This window comes from Neocloeon triangulifer, unplaced genomic scaffold (genome assembly GCF_031216515.1).
Source record: "Neocloeon triangulifer isolate White Clay Creek 2 clone unplaced genomic scaffold, ASM3121651v1 ptg000012l, whole genome shotgun sequence".
Lineage (NCBI taxonomy): Eukaryota > Metazoa > Arthropoda > Insecta > Ephemeroptera > Baetidae > Neocloeon > Neocloeon triangulifer.
The window spans coordinates 8,768,100-8,785,903 of record NW_026775554.1 but is presented as its reverse complement, the minus strand read 5'-3'; the positions used below and the strand labels follow the sequence as shown (position 1 = coordinate 8,785,903).

Here is a 17,804-nt window from a genome sequence, read left to right as displayed (position 1 = left end):
AAAAAAGATTTTGATTATAATATTACTCTAATTGCGTCAGCGGTCATTGGCCCACCGCACATTTCGTCAAAGTAGAGCTGCAGGTATTGCTCCTTGAGCCACATGATCCGCCGGTCAGTCAACTGCATTTGCCGCTTTAGGCCTCGCACTACCCAACAGAGGCCTTGGTACCACACCCTGCAGTTCATTCCACAATTATTATATAAAATGAAAAATTTACATGAAAGTCTATATTGTTGCATTTTATTCAAATAAAATAAAATCTGTTAAATATTTTGTTGAAATAATTGGTCCATATTCAAAAAATATTTAGCACTATTACTATTTGAATTTTATTTAGAGACAAAAAATGCTCATATTTACTTAAGAAACAATATAAACATTATATTACCCACAAAAATAAAAGCTGAATTTTTTTACAATTCATTTATTATAGTTAAAATTCAAACTCACTTGCACATAAGTGGTGGGCATAGGAACATAAGCACGCGGTTGTCGCTGAGGTTAGCGCCGTAGACTAAGGCCAAGCAGTTTTCTGAGCCATGGAACTTCTCAAGGCCGAAGCGTCTAGCCGTGGAAGCGATGTCCGGATCCTTGTCCTTGCCGCCTCCACCCAGAACGATTTCCTTGACAGCGCTGAGCTCAAGGTAGCCCTCCTCAAGGCCGGCGGCGGCCACTTCGCCCTGGCACGCCCCCGCACCCCCAAGGCCACCCGCCCCACCACCACTGCCGCCTCCGCCACCCCCGCCGGCGCTGGAAGCGAACTTGAGGGCCATGCTGGGCGGGATGTTTTCTTCGGGGTTGGCTGAGAGGCAGTAGTCAGGGCCGCCGGCCGCCGCCCCCCGCAGGCCGCTCCAGCACGGCCGCGTCCACGTCAGCGTTGAGCAGCTCCGCTCCAGCCGCATGTACACCAACGCGGACCGCGACCCATCTGTCTCATAATGCACTGCGGTGCTACCGTGGTGCATCACCTTTAAACAATCATTTAAGTTGATTGGGATTTTAATCAAAATTATTTGCGTTAGAAACGAAATATAATTTAAAAAAAAATATAATTAATTCAGAACATATTTCTGTTTGGTCTACAAGTACAAAAATATTGCTTCAAAAGGTGAACGACTTAGTTCTGGATCTCTGGATCTTTTTTTAAAATTAAAATAGATCGTAGTTCAATTATTATTAATTAAAAAGCAGGGAAGAGGAACATAATTTGAAGGAATAAATTGATCTCAGAATGCCTCAGATAGCAAATAATTTAGTTGATGGCAAACTCGAATTAACACCCACCCAATATGTGTTAAATTAATCTTTAATTTATAAAGGAAGGTCACACGGAAAGAGCAAGTGAAGAAATGTTGTCGTTAATAAACTTCCACCTAACTCAAAGTTGTTATTTTGCCAGAAAAGTTTCTCAGAGTCAGAAAATTATATTATGTATTTTCCTTCTGTTTAAAAAAAAAATGAGAGAAAATTCCAATTTTGCCACATTTATCAGAGGTTTCCTTGACCTGCGCTATAACCTAAGTTTGTGAGTGTTCAACAATAAAAAAAAAACCTTTCTGATTGATCACAAAATGGTAGCAATAATATCATCTTTTTTAATTTTTATCATAAAATTTTACGGAGAAGATTTCTGCTATTAACTTCATTTCTTTAAATTTCTATAGTAAGAAAATAATCCGAGCTGCTAGAAATATTGTTAACATTTGTGCTTCCCTGCACGATAGACGTTCACGCAACCCGCAGCGCCCGCCCGTCGCGCGGGTCATCCACCCTGCTCATCTTTTATTCCTTTTTTTCTGTGGAAAGCGCAGCGAGATTGGCGCGCTCCTCTCCGCCGGCCACGCAAATATTGACATGCCCTTAAAATAATGATTGTATTTGCGCACCTGCAGAACGTGGTGGTCCAGGCCCGAATGCGGCGCCGAAATGGGGAAGAAACTGACGCCGTGATCGTGGTACATGGATTGCACAGGCTTGTAGTTGTCCAGGTCTAACCGGTAGTCGTGCTCCTCGTTTTCCTGCACCAGGTACGACCGCTCGATGCTCGAAGTGTGGATGCTGCTGTGAGCAACACAACAATTCAAAAGTTTATTCACTTCAAAATAAATCAAAATAAATAATATTACAATATCTTTGGTAAAATAATGCATATTCTAAATTATTTATATTGGATGCCTTTTAATTTGAATGTTGTCATAGTTTTTTTTTTTATTCCCACAACAATGCATTCTGACATTAGATTATTGCAAATAACGGTTATTGTAAAAAAATAGCGTGTGATTTTTGGAATAATTATTAAGAACTCCTTATTGACATAGTCAAATCAAGTCTTTACAACAATAGAAGCCATTTCGGGCAATTATTGGGAAAAAAACAAACCATTGTTGTAAAGACTTGATTTGACTATGTCAATAAGGAGTCCTTAAATGAATTTTTAACAAATTATAAACAGCTTGGCCCATTTTCCCAAAACGTTGATAAGGTGAGTTGGTGAACTTCAAGTTTGTGATGGTCACTAATCGATTGCTTGTGACCTGACCTTTCCAATGATAATGTATCAATTTCTTCTTGAACATCAGTTATTAAATGTTTTATAGCTCCAAGCAAAAGCATTAATAATTAAAAGGTGAAGCTGGCATTAATAAATTTTTTGTATTTTTCAGACGAAACCTAAATTTAATTAAACTATTTAAAAATTCAACTTTTTCATGAAGTACAATTTTCAAAACATATTGGCTACATTTTTATTGTTGTTGATTTAGAAGTTTTTACTATTAATATTTTATTTTCATTTCTAAATTTCACAATATTATTGATAATTCTGATATACATATATCACGAAATTTTTTATTAATCTGTTTACGGCAGTTAAAAATTTATTTTTTTCTTCGATGCGAGTATGATTAAAAATATTTCGTCTTTTTACGCCTCGAACCTATTTTTCGTCAAATATACGAAATTTTCTATCCTTATCATAAGATAAGAAAATCCTTAAAAATTTCAAATCGTTGTTCTATATTTTCTAATTTGTAACTGAAAATTCAGCAGAACCCCTATCAAATTTCACAAAACAAAAATTATTAAATTGATATGCGGAAATATAAAGCAAGAGAATGAACGCAACAAACCTGACTGGCTCCCTAGAAATTTCGTTTCTGGTGCGCGCGTGGAAGTGCTGGTGGAAGGAGGCGATTCTGTCCATGACTGCCTGCGTCCGGTACACCTTGTCCAAGTTGATGAGGCCTCCCGGACCGATGCGCGTGAAGAAATGGTCCTCGCCATTGTAATCCGAGATGAACTGCAACGCGAGCAAAAGCCGCCAACCTCGATTAGGGCGAAAAGTAAACGAGCCGAAAAAGCATAAAAATTTGGTGCTGAGAGAGAGAAAGAGAGGAAAATCGAAAACGGCACGTGCTGCCACTGGGTCGGTAATGCACAGAGGAGGTTCCAGAGAGACAAAACTGTCCAGGGAGCCTTAATTGTGACCAAATCAAACAAACGTGTGCCTGTGTGCGAGGTTTCGGAAAGTGCGACTTTAAAGAGTTTTATTTTACATTTTAATTAATCTTTTATTAATTTACAAAATTTCATTTTATATGAGATATTGATTTAAATACGTTTCTTCGTTTTAACAACAGAAGACACCATGCGACAAGATTTTACAATAAAACATAACACTCAAAATTTAAGTACGCAAGTTTACTTGAGAAAGTGACAAATTTTGAGAACAAAGTGCCGGTTCTGAATTTACTTCCATGCATAAATTGAAGCCTAAATTTGCGGAGATAAATAAATACACCTCTGCATTTTGTCTTCTTGATTTCAATTTTAGGCCTCCCTTTAATTACATTCTTGCATTTCCGGACAAATTTTTTAATCGCAAAAACGTCAAAGCATTCCTCCTCGAGTTTTTGTGACACCCAATGACACCACGTACCATTTGCCTGGTCCCTGCGCTGCGCATTGGTTGGGGCGGAAAAGTGCCGCTGCCGGAACTCTGGCGCCGCGAACTAGGCCTCCTGCGCGTCCCTTTGCCCATCTGCTAGGGTCGCGTCACAGCAAAAAAAAAATGGTCAAGCGCGCAAAGCTCACAAGTGCATTAAAGGGGTTGAAAACTTTTGCAAAACTTATTCAGAAAAAATTCCTTACCAAGACGATTCAAGAGTTTCAAGACGGACAAAAACGTAAAAACCTTGTTATAAGATAAGAAAAATAGCAGTTCTGGTCAAAGGGCCAACAAAACTTCAAATAATGAAAAAGCCTTAAAAATTAGCAAAAACAATTCATGTTAATTAATTTTTTTTTGCGTTAGCTAAGGAAAATCTTAAGTCAGAAAACACTGTTATTTTTTGTCAAAAAACGATTTATGTTACCGAATGATCTCTATGCTGAAACCAATTATGTCAGTAGTTCTGTTCTAAAATAAAATTAACTCTTAACATTTTTTAGAATTGTCTTGATGAGTTTAATTAGTAAAACCATACAAATTCCAACCTCTTTCAATTAAGAAATGGACATCACAGCCTAGGTAATTTTTTAATACACTTATTGTATTTTTTTTTTTTTTTTTTTAAATTCATGACCCTAAGAAGCATTTTTGTGCTCAGCCGTTATAAAACTCAGTTTTAGAAGCGAATGTGATTTATAATTTTTGGTACAAACCTCCAATCTTGCCGCCTCTCCAGCGCCGGGTGGTGCCAGCACCACCAGGCTAGGCGTGTTGGAGACGATCTCCCTGAGCTCGCGCAGGAAGGCGCCGAAAAAGGGCACCACCCTGCACTCGGGCATGGCCAGCGCCCTGGCCAGGGCCCGCTCGTACTCAGCAGACATGAGGGCCGCGGACAAAAAATCCAGCACAGGTACAGACTCCTTTTCGGTGATGGACAACCAAAACGGCTTCAGCTTTTTCGACCTGAAACAAATGTGGAGCACGCGCTTGTGATTTTCCCAATTTGTTTTTTACCTCACATCTTTTAAAATTGTTAAGAAAAAGTCATCAATTGAATCGGGTTCAATTTTATTTCATTTCAAAAATACAAAAATTGATGCGTCGCTTGAAAGATGCAGGTTTTCCAGGTGATACTTTGGAGTGGAGGGCAAGTAGTTTCCGCCGGCCTACAACTTACTTAGCGGCTGGAGGCCGAAAGAAACCCCTGCCCCACACCCAAATGCGCCCTTCTCTTCCTTCTTGCCGCTGAAATTATTTAGAAAAATATTACACTCACTTTAGACCAGCGACGATCTCCATGGCGCCGTTGAAGTTGGCCATGTTCCAGCAGGACAGCGCCACGCGCAGGATGCACGAAAGGACGGCCTTGCGATCTTCATGGGTTGGCTGAGAGATGATCAGGTGCGTGACCCACGAACTCACCTGCCGAGCCATAACAAAATTATTCAGATAAATAAATGGCAGTAGAAGGTTTCTTAAAAAAAATATAGGGTAAAATTTGCAAACTGATAACAGATTTTGGTGTTCAAATTTTTGGCAAAGCCTTTTCCAAGGGCCATTAGGACATTGATTGAAAGTGAAAAAAAAAATCATTTTTGTCATAATGTGCTTTTTATTATCAAAACCATTGCTTTTAGAACAGTTTTTTTCGCATAGATAGGAAAAATGGCATGAAATTTTAATAGAGATATAAATTTAATGGAGAATTAAATTAATTAAATTATTTAGCACCAAATTATCCCTACAAAATATTTATGTTAATTTTTGTGCTCTCTTTTTCAACGAATGATGCAATTTTAATATGTTAACAATTTCTCCAATGCAAGCTGAATGCACTGATAACAAATTTTTCTGCAAAAAAATAAATTTAAAGGAGAAAAACAAAACAAGAGCCTTGTCTAGAGGGGAAAGTGGAAAATGAATATTTTGAAAAGTTCATTTTTTTTTAAAGAATTTCACTCGTGCGAGTTATCTATATTATTTTTGATTGCTAAATCTATGGTTTTAGAACATTTTAAGGCGCTATTAGATGAGTTTCTATTGAAATTTCATGATTTGTGTCAGCAGCGATTGAATCAAAAAATTTATTGCCGATTTGGTTTTGCGTCCAGATCTCTGATTGATGCAAAATTGTTGTGTGCTAACCTCGTTGAACCTCTTGATAAGGTCGCGGACCGAGGGTCTGGCCGGCGTGGCGGAGGCAGCGGCCGTGTTGGCGGCGGCGGCGGCCGCAGCCACCCCCGCCATCCCATCGTCGGGGGGCGGGGGGTTGGTGGCGCCTGTGGCAAGGTCGAGGGTGACCTGGCGGAGGTAGTCGATGGGGGGCACCTGGTAGAAGAGGTGGTGCTCGGTGGCGGTCAGTCGGAGGGCCACCTCCTCGGGGAAGTGCAGCAGCCGGTAGAGCGCCTCCAGCTCGCTCGCGTACACCACCGGCACCTGGAGGGTATGTAGAGATCTCTTCACTGTTGCCGCACTTGCAGGCTCAGCTGCGAGTCACACCAATCATACACATCATTCTCCTCCGCATTTCCAATTTTCAAAAATTTTTCCAACAAAAGTAAACCTTAATTCTTATATTTATTAAAATTATAATGCGTGTTTTCTTGTCTGTCTGTGTATGGTTAAGTGCACTTTATTTTTGTTTCGGACCAACTAATAAACTAATAATGTTTGCTGGTTCAGTGTGATTGATTACTTTTCAACGTACTAATATTTACAAAACTACTGGGGGAATAAAAATAAATTTTTAGGGCAAATATTTGCCGTAAAAATACTGCAGGATAAAAATAATGTGAAGTTTAATTATTTTGTTTGACCAGCGAAAAATTTCTTATTAACACAATTTATTCTTTCTGTTGATTTAACCTGCTTGGTGCCAGTTTTGTGAGAAATAAATTATTTTAGTCAATAGATGACCTTTGCCCTTTTTGTGCTATAATATTTATTTTTTGTTAATTCTATTGTTTTGAAATGTTTTTAGATATTCCTTAATTTGTCAAATTGAAGGATTTTTCACCACTCAAAGGATATATATTTAATTAATGCCTGAGTTATCAAAGTAAAAAATAATACATAGTTAATTTTTGGGAGTAAGTTATCTAAAAATTTGTACGTATATTATGTATTAAGTAATGTGTTCATGGTTTTTATGCAAATAAATTTCAAAGTTACTAGCTGGTACATTTTAGAAACTAAATCCACCATTAATGAAAAAAAATGTAAATTTTAGGCATAATTATTTACAAATCTAATGAAACTTTTCTAAGTTTGAAGTGAAAAAAAAATAAAAGCGGTATTAGGACTAAATTATTAATAAAATCTGAATCAGTACTCACCCTTGCTTCTCCTGGTGGGGGAGGGGGGAAAAAGCAGGGAGACGCTGTCCAAGAATGACGTGGAGCTGTGGTCGAGTTCCTGCAAAAAAATTTTGGTATTTTCGATTATCCGAGGTGCATCGCACGCGAAAGAGAAAAATCTAGTTTGAAAAGCACCTGTAAAATCTCCCATAGCGCCAGGCCAACCTCACGCATCGTGGAAGGAGAGGGCACAGCCAGTTGCCACCTTGATCCTCGGAATTCCAACTGTAGTCTGTCATGGGAACGACCTCCTCCTGTTCTCCACTGCCCGCCAAAATCAATATCAGTCACGTTGCTCCCATAAACCCATTAATCCAAAACGCACAATCGATCTGAATAAAATTCATGCTCTACCTCTTTCGGAAATTCCCATCAAATCGAGATTTCGTAAATGATATTTTGATAGATTCTGCCGTTTTCATTTTATTAAACATAATTATAAGGATCTAAATTTAATTAATAAAAAAGTAAATTTTCTGTCAATTCTTTTAAAGGTTGGAATGTTAAAGCTTAAAATTATATTTTAGAATCTCTACTGTAAATTTTTACACACTTCAAAGATGAAGACATTAGACAACATTTTAAATAATTTTTGAATAGCACTTTTTGGATATAAAATAATAAAATTTAAACTTAATTGTATTAAAAATTCAGCAAACTGCTGACGAAATTGCTATTTCTTCAATTTAAAATTGTTCTTTACCTGTAAAAGATCAAGCGTATTTTGAGCTTTGGCGAGGATTTTAGTCTTTGTGTCGAGCAGCACTATTTTCTCCGAGCCTAGTCCGAGCAGCCGCGCAGTCTGGAAAATATTTGAAAGCTGCTGAAATATTCGATCCCGCCAGCCAAATTTCGAGACAATAAAAATCATTGAGACAAACATTTGCAGCCTCTCTTACCTTCTTTTTGGTTTTGCCTCTGAGCAGTTCTTTGACTTGATACACTTTGCAGCCATAGCAGGGGAGCCGCTTGCAAGTCTGGATGTACAACTTCTTCAGCTGCACCTCCGACTCATACACCGACGTGTGGAAAAGTTTCCGCTTTTGCTCCTGCAGGCATAATTTGATTTTCCATCATAAAAGGCAGCGAATATCGATTTTTATTCAATGCATCTTTAGTCACTCAATATATAAAAATGGCCTGTAACCAGCAATTCTAGTGGGGAATAATAATTTTCTTATTGAGAAAAACATCATTAATGGTTTAAATATAATTTAATTGTGTTAATTAACACAAAATTTGACCAATTTTTCCTAAATTACCAAAATAATTTTTATTTTTAATGTATATTTCTTGTTATTTATTAAAATCCATCAATAAGGTTTGGAATTAAAAGCGCAATAATAATTGAAAATTTGAATCTATTAAAAAAAAGTCACTATTAAAGTTATAAACTTTTACGGGAAAACAAACTCAATATTACATATTCACATTTGAAAGGACATTTTACATTTTACTTGTAGCATAAATAAAATAATTTATTAACCGTATTTTTTTGCTGGAAATAAACAACTTAACCATCAATTGAATAATTTATAATCGGTATAGTAAAAAAGTTTAAAATTAAAAAATAATTATAATTTCACGTACAAACTATGAATTTTTATTTTATTTTATGCTTAAGTCTTCTACAACAGTTTTTATTCACCAATAAAAAAAAATTGTTTTGAAAAATACGATTAACAGCCAGAATTTTACCCATTAACAATTTTTTTTGTTAAAGAAGTTGCTTTGTTAGTTGCATATTAGTCTCTTTTATTCTTACACGGAGTCGTCAAACGATGCATGCAATCAATATATGTGCGAGCAGGTAAAAGAAGAAGAGCACTTTGCCCAATTTAGCGCGGGACGCAGCCAGGGGTAACAAGATTTGACAATTTCCTGGACGCGCAGCAGGAAATGAAATTACCACTGGCAATCATTTGCAGTCCCCCACCCCCTTACCAAAGCCCGGACCTAATTCAATAGCTGCAAAATTTGTGTTTTGCTAAATGCGATGTTGTGCAAATTGCCTAATTCACCGCCAAGGAGGGGCAACGTTGGTTGGTTACTTAGTTATTATGCCATCGCGTAGCCATGCAGTTCTAAAAACGTCTCAAGCGTAAATATTTGCCCAACGAGGAATAATAAATCTCGCCGAGAGAGAGATAGAGAGAGAGAGACTGAATCCAAACAAGCTATAGGGGCCAGAAAAAGAGCACCTTGTTTCTTTCCGATTTATTTACTAGAATAAGGAGAAGTTCATCCAACTTCGCGGAATTGTGTTTGAATTCAGATCTGATTGGCTTCCAGTTGCCGTCCTGAAAAAGCCACAGACCTACATTGCTTTTTTTGTTGGCAACTCGTCCATTTCTTTCTTCTATGTGTCAGCCTTTTGTTTTTGAAAGTTTAAGAATCAAGTATGTTTATTTAATTTGCAGACTGATGAGAAAATTTACTATGACAATAAGGTAAATCAAAGTGGGTTTGAATTGTTAAAATAAACATTAGTTGGTTAACTTGTAAAATCATAAAAAAGAAACAGTTTCCTTTTTTGATGATTTCGGGATTTTAACATCGAAAGGAGTGAAATTTAAATAATTCTTAAGTAAAAAAGAAAAAGAAAACTTTTATGTCTTGATAAGTCTCATTTTCAATCCTAAAATGGATTTGATTTCAATCAACTTAAAAGGATTACAAGATTAAAAACATTTAAATTACAGAATGAAATAGAATTTTCAAATAATATCTCTGTGGTTTTTTGAAAAATAATTGGCAGTGTAAAACTCGCAAATAATATAGTAAATTTTGGCCCAAAAATTGTTTAATAAAAATTTTCACTTGAAGATCTATCAGGATTTCAACTTTGGATCTTTTTATATTCTGAGCCTACTTGAAAATACATTAATTTCTGTGATTTTTTCCCAATTATTATTGAACTATTACTATTATTTAATAATTATTATTGAACTATTACTATTATTTAATAAAGTTGAAAATGGTTTGTCGAAAATATGTGATTTGAATTCAAGCATACAAACTCTTCATTTCTTTGCTGAATTTTTAAGTTTCCCGCCTGGTTTAGTGAAAAAAAAAGAATTTTGATTGAAATAGAGAAAGAGTGTCCCTCATTCAGATGGAAGCCACAAAGAGAGGACCATTGCCTTTCTCTTTCTCTCCTTTTCATCGCGGACAATGGCGACGTGTGCCCGAAAAAGATTACGGGAAAAAAGTAGAGGCTATTGAAAAACAGGGACCAATATAATAGTTTCGCGGATTCATCAAGCAGCAGCCGTTGTGTCCGGTCCCCTCTTTTTTTTTCGCGCGTGTGTGAGTAAATAGAGGAAACAACAAAATGAAAATAAATAGAGAGCGAGAGCAGACGAGGATGGAAAAAAAAGTGGAGAGTTAATTAACAGGGGACAATCGGGCAAAGCGGCCGTGAATGAGCTCTCCTGACGAACCGGCCGGCCATTAATTAATCCGCATAAAGGATTAAGCGGCGACACAATGCCCACGCGGCCGACGGAGGAAAAAATAATAATATCGGCGGCGAGCAACCTGTTGACCTGTGAGCTGGACGCGTCCAACCGAGACGCTTTAATCAGAAATGGAAAAATGCTCCCGTTCGTTTATATACAGAGAAATAAACAGGCGGACGCAATTTCATTCGTCGATGAAAGGCCGAGGAAAAAAGAATTTATATATTCCATCATTATATGTCGTGAACAAGAAATACAAAATACAACCACCCCTCTGCAACTTTTATAAATGTGCCCGCATTTTAATTTGCTTCCTTTGTGGAGTCGAAACAAAACTGACGCAACAACCAAAGTTAAACGAAAAAAGGCAGAGGAATACAGTTGCTAATGCGTTTTTTTTAAACAGGCCGGATTAGCTCTTGGGTTTTCGCTCCCTGATTAAAATTGCTTTTTCTGAGTGAAGGTACATAAGGAATTAGTTCAATTTAAAAAGTTGCACAAGTTCTACATTTTACTGTGTGTTCTTCATCGGCAGAAACTTTGATATTAGTTAGAAATTTGTTTTCCAACTTAAATTACAATTTCAGCATCAAAGTACCAGAAACCAGAATCGATCATCAAAAGTGAGATGATTTGGAACAAATTTTGTAAACGAATTTAAAAAATATAATTTATTTTACCAAAAAATTGTTACAAAAAAAAATATATATAAAATATAATATATCTTTATAATTTTTACTTAGACTTCCATAAATATAGTCGCGAAATAAAAAAATCTTCCTTTTTTAGTACTTTTTGTTAAGTGGATTTTTGGTTTTAATTTTTAATGATTATCCACCTCTAGTGTTAGATTTCTCGATTTGATATAAAAAATTTAAATAAAATTCAAAATTACAGTTTTCACTTCAATTTTCCAATGTTTAAGAAGAAGTTTTATAAAATTAAATTTTCATCATTTCATTAAATTTATATATATGTATAAATAAAAGAATAAAAATAAAAATTTCATCAGCTATGTGAGAAGAGTTTGAAGTGATAAATTCAAATGACTTTGAATATTATGTAATATCTCTTCCAAGTTTGTAAATTCTAACTAATCTTCAATTTTTAGGTAGTTTTAAATTTTCAAAATAAAAGAGAAATAGTAAAATTGATTGCCAAATTTGATATTTCTCCTTAAACAGCTTTTGCTCACAATGAAACTAATTAAAGAGAGGAAGAGCTTGCAAAATTTAAGACAATCTCTTCAAAACAATCGAGAATAAAAGCGTGAAACCCGAGTAAAATTGGATTAAGTGAAAATCCGTGTGGTAATTATTTAGAGAAGTGCGGTCGGATTACGGGGGCAAAAAGCTGCACGGACTTGCAAATGAGTTAAGACGGGGTGTAGAAACAAGAGAAGGAACTTACATGTCTGGTTGAGAGGTCAGAGGCCTCAGGGCGACTGCGAGCGGTGCCCACAAGTGGCTCGTTTTAACGCACCCTTGCCGCGGGCCGGGGCATGCGCCCTCATTTGCATCTGCGCCCCGCGATTTGCATCGCACCCCTTTCGCCACCCCAAACGGCAGCGGCTTGTTTGCAATTCGCGCGCCCTGCACCCGCCGCCGGGGAAAACAATCCTCGTCGGAAATAAGCAGTTTCGTTATTATTCCCCGCCAGCCACATTCGAAGAGCGCAACTCCAATTTGAGTGACGCTCACGAAATACGCTTTTCAGCCCTTTAATAACACCTTAATTTTTCATTCTCGAACGTCCTTCCAAAAAATTTTGCCCTTGAATATAACAAAATAAAGAATGGTTGGTTAGAAAATAATTTTACCAAAAATGGTAATTACCAAGATTGTTGATCGGTTTAAAAATTTCCTGTTATAAAAAAATAAGGAAAGATAAGCTAATGAAATAAATATAAACAATGGCAGATATACAAAATTTGACAACTCTGCTCGCTTGCCTTCAAATGATAAGATATTGACAGTTTTTCAATTTAATTTTTGTGCTCAAAGCCACGGATCTTCTAAATAAATTGTTAATTGCATAATTGGTGTTCCTATATACATGTGACGCAGTTTGAGTTCAATAATATTAATATTATATTTCATTTTTTGTTGTATATTCAATTAATCTCCAATTTAGAAGTAATTTCAATTACCTTTATCTTCAAGTAAATCGTGAAAATGTCTTTGTCTTAAATAATTCCTAACTAAGAAAATTGTTTCGAACATATCAATAACTCTTCTTGATTTTATTTTAATCCTCTCACTCCAAAATTCATCCTGTCAATGGATCTTGCCGAATTATGTCATTCTGATTCAATATACAAATGTGAGTTTATAAACTACATTGTTTTTTGGAATTTTGCTTTTTGAAACCTTTTTGGGGAATTTTAAATTTACTATTTACTCAAAACTATTATAGAACAAGAACAGGTAGCACAAATTTTCTTTGAAATTTTTTATTATTTTGTTATATTTCATGATAATATTGACTTATTTATTCTTATTAAAGCGCCTTAACTTAAAAAAAATTCTAACAAAGTGGTGCAATTTTCATTTTGCTTCAATAGAATTACAATTTACTTGCTGAAACGACTTAGCTCATAGCACCTTTAAACGGAAAACTTTCAATTATGCTAATTGATATTTAATAATTTGCTTTTGTTTTTGGAAAAGAATTTCTTATTTAGAACTTGCAATGACCGTTAAGCAAAGGATTATTTAAAATATTGTGCGGAAACAAAAATTATATAGAGCATACACGGGGTGCAGTAAATTTCTTGGCCGTGTGTTTTTTGTCCCCACGGGGAGATCGAAGCACTCTCCGTCGTCCCCTTTGGCGAGAGTGTGGGGCCGAGCCAGAGTTTTGATTCACTCGAGCGGCGACAAAGTAATTAGAGTAAAAACGGGTGGTCAAAGCAAAATGCGCGCACTCACGCGAGCGGCCACTTTTGTGCATCGCCCCGAAGATGAGCCCCGCTTTGATCACGCGCGCCATTTTTTTCGCCCACCGCGCACTTTCGGGCGGCCGAGTGAAGAAGCGATTAGTGCCCTGCCGATGACAAATTACCGCAAAGCCGATTGATTTTTCCGGCAGTTTGCGCAAGAAAATTATGCGCCACTTCACACAATCAAAGGCAGCTTCAGAGGAAAAAAACGAAAGCGAAAAAGGGGACGAGTTATTGCGATGCATTTTTTCTAATTATACATTCGGCGACCCCTTTTTGAATTTGTCGCTGTTGGGATTTTTTTGTTCATTGTTATTTATGAGTTCCACGCTCGTGGGCTGCAAAATTGGGGGGTTAGTAACAAAAAACGCGACTCTACCATCCCTGGGAAAAAACAGTAATTTAAAAAAAAAATGCGGCGCCACAGACTGTGAAATGGTGAAGTGCACTTTTTCAGAAAAAGAAAACAAAGAAGGGAGAATTGTGATGTGACTAATTTTTTTTGGAAATTTGACAAATTTCTATATATCATTTTTTTTATAAAGATTATGTAAGACATTATGAACAATTACGATTTGGTAAAGAAAATATTTTGTTTAATTCATAAATTGTTTCGTTGATATTTTCAATGGGGATTTTCTACATGTCAAGCCTCTAAATACTGAAAATTTACGTTAGGAATATTTTGGTGACCAAAAAGGTGAAAACCAACTTCATATTTTTTTTAAGAATAAAATAATTTTAAAGAGATCAAGAGATTTTGTAATCTCATTTGTAAAAAATAGCCCCCACCACCAATTTCATTTTAGGTTCAATGCATTGTGTGATACATAATTTAAAAGGTCAGGTCATGGCGAATCGATTTGTGTATAAGAACTTAAAGGTCACTGTGTAAATTTGTGATAAAAGGTCGGTTTAAGCACTTAAAACCTTTGATTGTCTAAAAACGATCCCCACCACTCTCTAGCTAGTTTTTCTTTTTTATTTTCACATGAAACATGAAAACTGCTTTAATTATCATATCTCATAAAAATAAAAAATAAAATTAAGTGGCTTTAAAAAAACCTCCGCTTTGATGAATTAGAAATTTTTTATAAATAAAGTAAAATTTATAATGTTTTTGTTGACTTATCAATATAAAAATCGCGAGTAAGATAGGAGACTTTAGGACTGACCTTGATAAGCTTTGGCATGGTTTTGGCGCAGTGGTAGCAGGGGGGCAAGCAGTCCTCGAGTCTTCGGGCGGTGAGAAAAGGCGCCTGGGCCGAGCTGGAAGGGTAGCACCGCCGCAAAAGGCTCGTCGTCTTCATTTGGCCCTGCAGCCGGAAACTGCCGGCAACGCCCCTCCGCTTTGATGACTCCGAGGGTGCCGACGACTCCTGTTCGTAGTCGCTGCCCTCGGTCTCCTCGGTCAAAGGACTCACGCATCGAGTCGCTCCGGCCCCAAAACTTGGCACGTGCAACAACAGGCTCTCCTTAAATTACAAAACGTCAACAAGTTTATTGGGAATAATGATTAAAATTGCGACTTTTTAACCCTTCGTTCATCACAAAAATATTTTTTAGTTAAAATAATTATATAATATATTATATTATATGATATACCAATGTGGCATTTATGGAAACTTCAATTGTTATGTTTCGCGGCACTCGTTTACAAACAAATTCAAATGAAATGACAGTTAAAAATAAATCAATAATTTTTTTTTATTAAAATAACTTCATAAATATAGTTTAAATTAAATATTTTTAAATAAAATCTGTATACAGGGCATATATTTTTAAGTAGTTTAATTAATTATTGTGACTTTTAATTTAAAAGGGGTTATTAGTTTTGGTAAATTTTAATTGGCCTAATAATTTAATTACTAACAATTGAAACATTTTCTTCAAATAAATTTGGAAATTTTGTACAGTTTAAAAAATTATCTCACCGTGATTTTAAATAATACTTTCAGCGCAAAGGTTGTTACAATTTCACAACAATAACGTGAAATGATAATTAAAAATGTGGTTAATTAAAAATAATTAAATTTTAAAATTAAAATGTATTTTAAATTTGTTTAACAAACAAAGCGGATTAGGAATTAAAATAATTTGTTGTCATACCTTATCCTCGGAGATGGGTTTGAGGCTGGTGGACAACTCCTGGGGTGAGAGGGGTGCGTGGGCTGGGGTGGCGCCCTCGGCGTGTTTGCCCCACGACTCCTCAAGGCGCAGCTGGATGCCCGCGAGCGCCGCCGCCTCTTCTTTGCTGCACGGCAGGTCGCCACTAACCACTTGTCGTCGCAGCTGAGAACAAGTTTCCGACGCGGCGAATGAGAAAAAAATTCGGTGCGAAAAGGTCTAGGCGTTTGACGACCTCAGCCGTATAGAAAGTGAAAACAAAAAGCACAGGTAGCTGCTACCTGTCTTGAGACAAAAGAATCTACTTGTTTATTTAACGGCTCCTGCCGTCGCATTAATTAACAACCGTGCACGCCATTAATTAACAGACTTTGGAGTAATTTGACAAGAAGAATAAATTGATTGCTTGAAGAATTCAAATAAAATAATTATTGGACCAAGAAATATTTAAAGAAATTGATTTTACTTTTTAGCTTCATTTTACTATAAAAACAAATAAAAAACATCAAAATTGCACGATTATGAAATTTAAATTGACTGAAATTAGAAACCCACTCAAACAAATGAAATAAAACAAATTATAAAAAACTAATAATAATTTATAATTTTTTTCCATCAAATACACATATTTTCACACAATTTTTTTGCAATTATCAATTCTGTCTTTGTAATGTAACGTACTGTAAAATAATTATGTTCCACCTATAAATTTTTAAATAAATTTAATCTTACACGAAGAATTTTAAAGACTTATAGAATTAATATTGGAGGAAATCAGCATCCTTAAATTGGAAGAAGGAACAAAAACATAAAAATTGTGCATCTTTTGGCGTAAAAAAATTAAATAAAGAATACAATTTTACTAATTTTTCAGATTTTTTTATTATTTAAAGGAAGTAATTTAATTCCGATTCTAACATTATTAGCAGGATTTTAGCCTTTTGATCTAACGACCTTCTATGTTTCTCACAATCAGCTTAGAAAAAAAGCAATATTATAATTTTTATCTCTTTACATATTTGGCATGACTAAAAAAGTGCCTTTCTTATTGTTTCATTAATAAATCAGATTCTTCCATTCCTTGATTAATCACCGGTGCAGCTCGACCTGTTCCTTAATGAGACTTGACACAATCTGTCTTTATTTGTGTCAACAAAGCATCAAGTCATTTTGCACGCTACCTTTCGATTTTCTCGAAAACAATGGCACTGTCTCACTTATCACAAAAAAGTAAAAGTAGCCCCGAATCGCCGCGTGATTATTTTGGGCAAAAAACGCCAATTTCTGACGTGATCGCCGACCTTGTGCAAAAATTGTCAAATCTCGCGAGACCGAATAAATTTTGTGCGGCTTGGAAATGTGCTGGATGTGAATATATATGTGTCACCTCTAACCTATTTCCTAAGGCTGTGCAGGGAATCATAAAACTTTCTATGCTGTAGTTGGCAAACTCGCCCGCCGCTTTGCAGCCACTTGCGTGCAATGCATATTCACGCTTTTTATGGAAATAATACTCCACTCGAAAAATGGACGATTTATAAAACACGTCGACTACTCGATTTCCACTCGGATTTGGCTCCCGAGTTGAACTTTGCCGTGTTCAAATGTCTTAATTAGGTGCAGCGTTAAATCACAGTTTATTATCTTGGGCTGTAAATGTCAAATGTTATTATGGCACCTCAAAAGACACGATAAATATAAAATGCAGTTCAAAGTTTGTAATTATTTAAAAGCCAAAATTCAGAATGCTTAAAATTTGATCTAATAATTATATTCATATTTAAAACTAAACAAAATATTTGTTGATTTGGAACGTTTTAAAAACAGAATATTGTGATTTTTTGTCCGGTAAATTCATTTTTGTTAAAAATGTGTCTTTTCGATGTTGCTCCTGGAAGTAATAGGGAGTTTTTTTATCTGTTTTGAATACGAATTTTAACAAAATGTTTAAAAAAATATTTCAGAGG

At 35.8% G+C, this 17,804-nt stretch overlaps 1 protein-coding gene across 8 annotated transcripts in view; it reads right to left on the bottom strand.

Moving 5' to 3' along the window:
• The window catches only part of LOC132198045 (uncharacterized), a 101,282-nt gene that overhangs the window by 7,257 nt on the left and 76,221 nt on the right, over positions 1-17,804 (bottom strand). For 4 of the 8 annotated variants that reach the window (XM_059621775.1, XM_059621774.1, XM_059621777.1 and 1 more), the window contains 14 exons: positions 15,820-16,002; positions 14,886-15,185; positions 8,208-8,357; positions 8,012-8,128; positions 7,444-7,572; positions 7,288-7,366; positions 6,098-6,438; positions 5,229-5,374; positions 4,666-4,915; positions 3,941-4,045; positions 3,132-3,301; positions 1,890-2,064; positions 454-971; positions 27-177 (listed from right to left, as the gene is read on the bottom strand). In XM_059621775.1, the coding sequence (XP_059477758.1) occupies positions 27-177; positions 454-971; positions 1,890-2,064; positions 3,132-3,301; positions 3,941-4,045; positions 4,666-4,915; positions 5,229-5,374; positions 6,098-6,438; positions 7,288-7,366; positions 7,444-7,572; positions 8,012-8,128; positions 8,208-8,357; positions 14,886-15,185; positions 15,820-16,002 (2,814 nt within the window). The remainder of the gene's footprint in view (positions 1-26; positions 178-453; positions 972-1,889; positions 2,065-3,131; positions 3,302-3,940; positions 4,046-4,665; positions 4,916-5,228; positions 5,375-6,097; positions 6,439-7,287; positions 7,367-7,443; positions 7,573-8,011; positions 8,129-8,207; positions 8,358-14,885; positions 15,186-15,819; positions 16,003-17,804) is intronic. The other 4 variants (XM_059621776.1, XM_059621778.1, XM_059621779.1 and 1 more) reach the window with 4 other exon arrangements.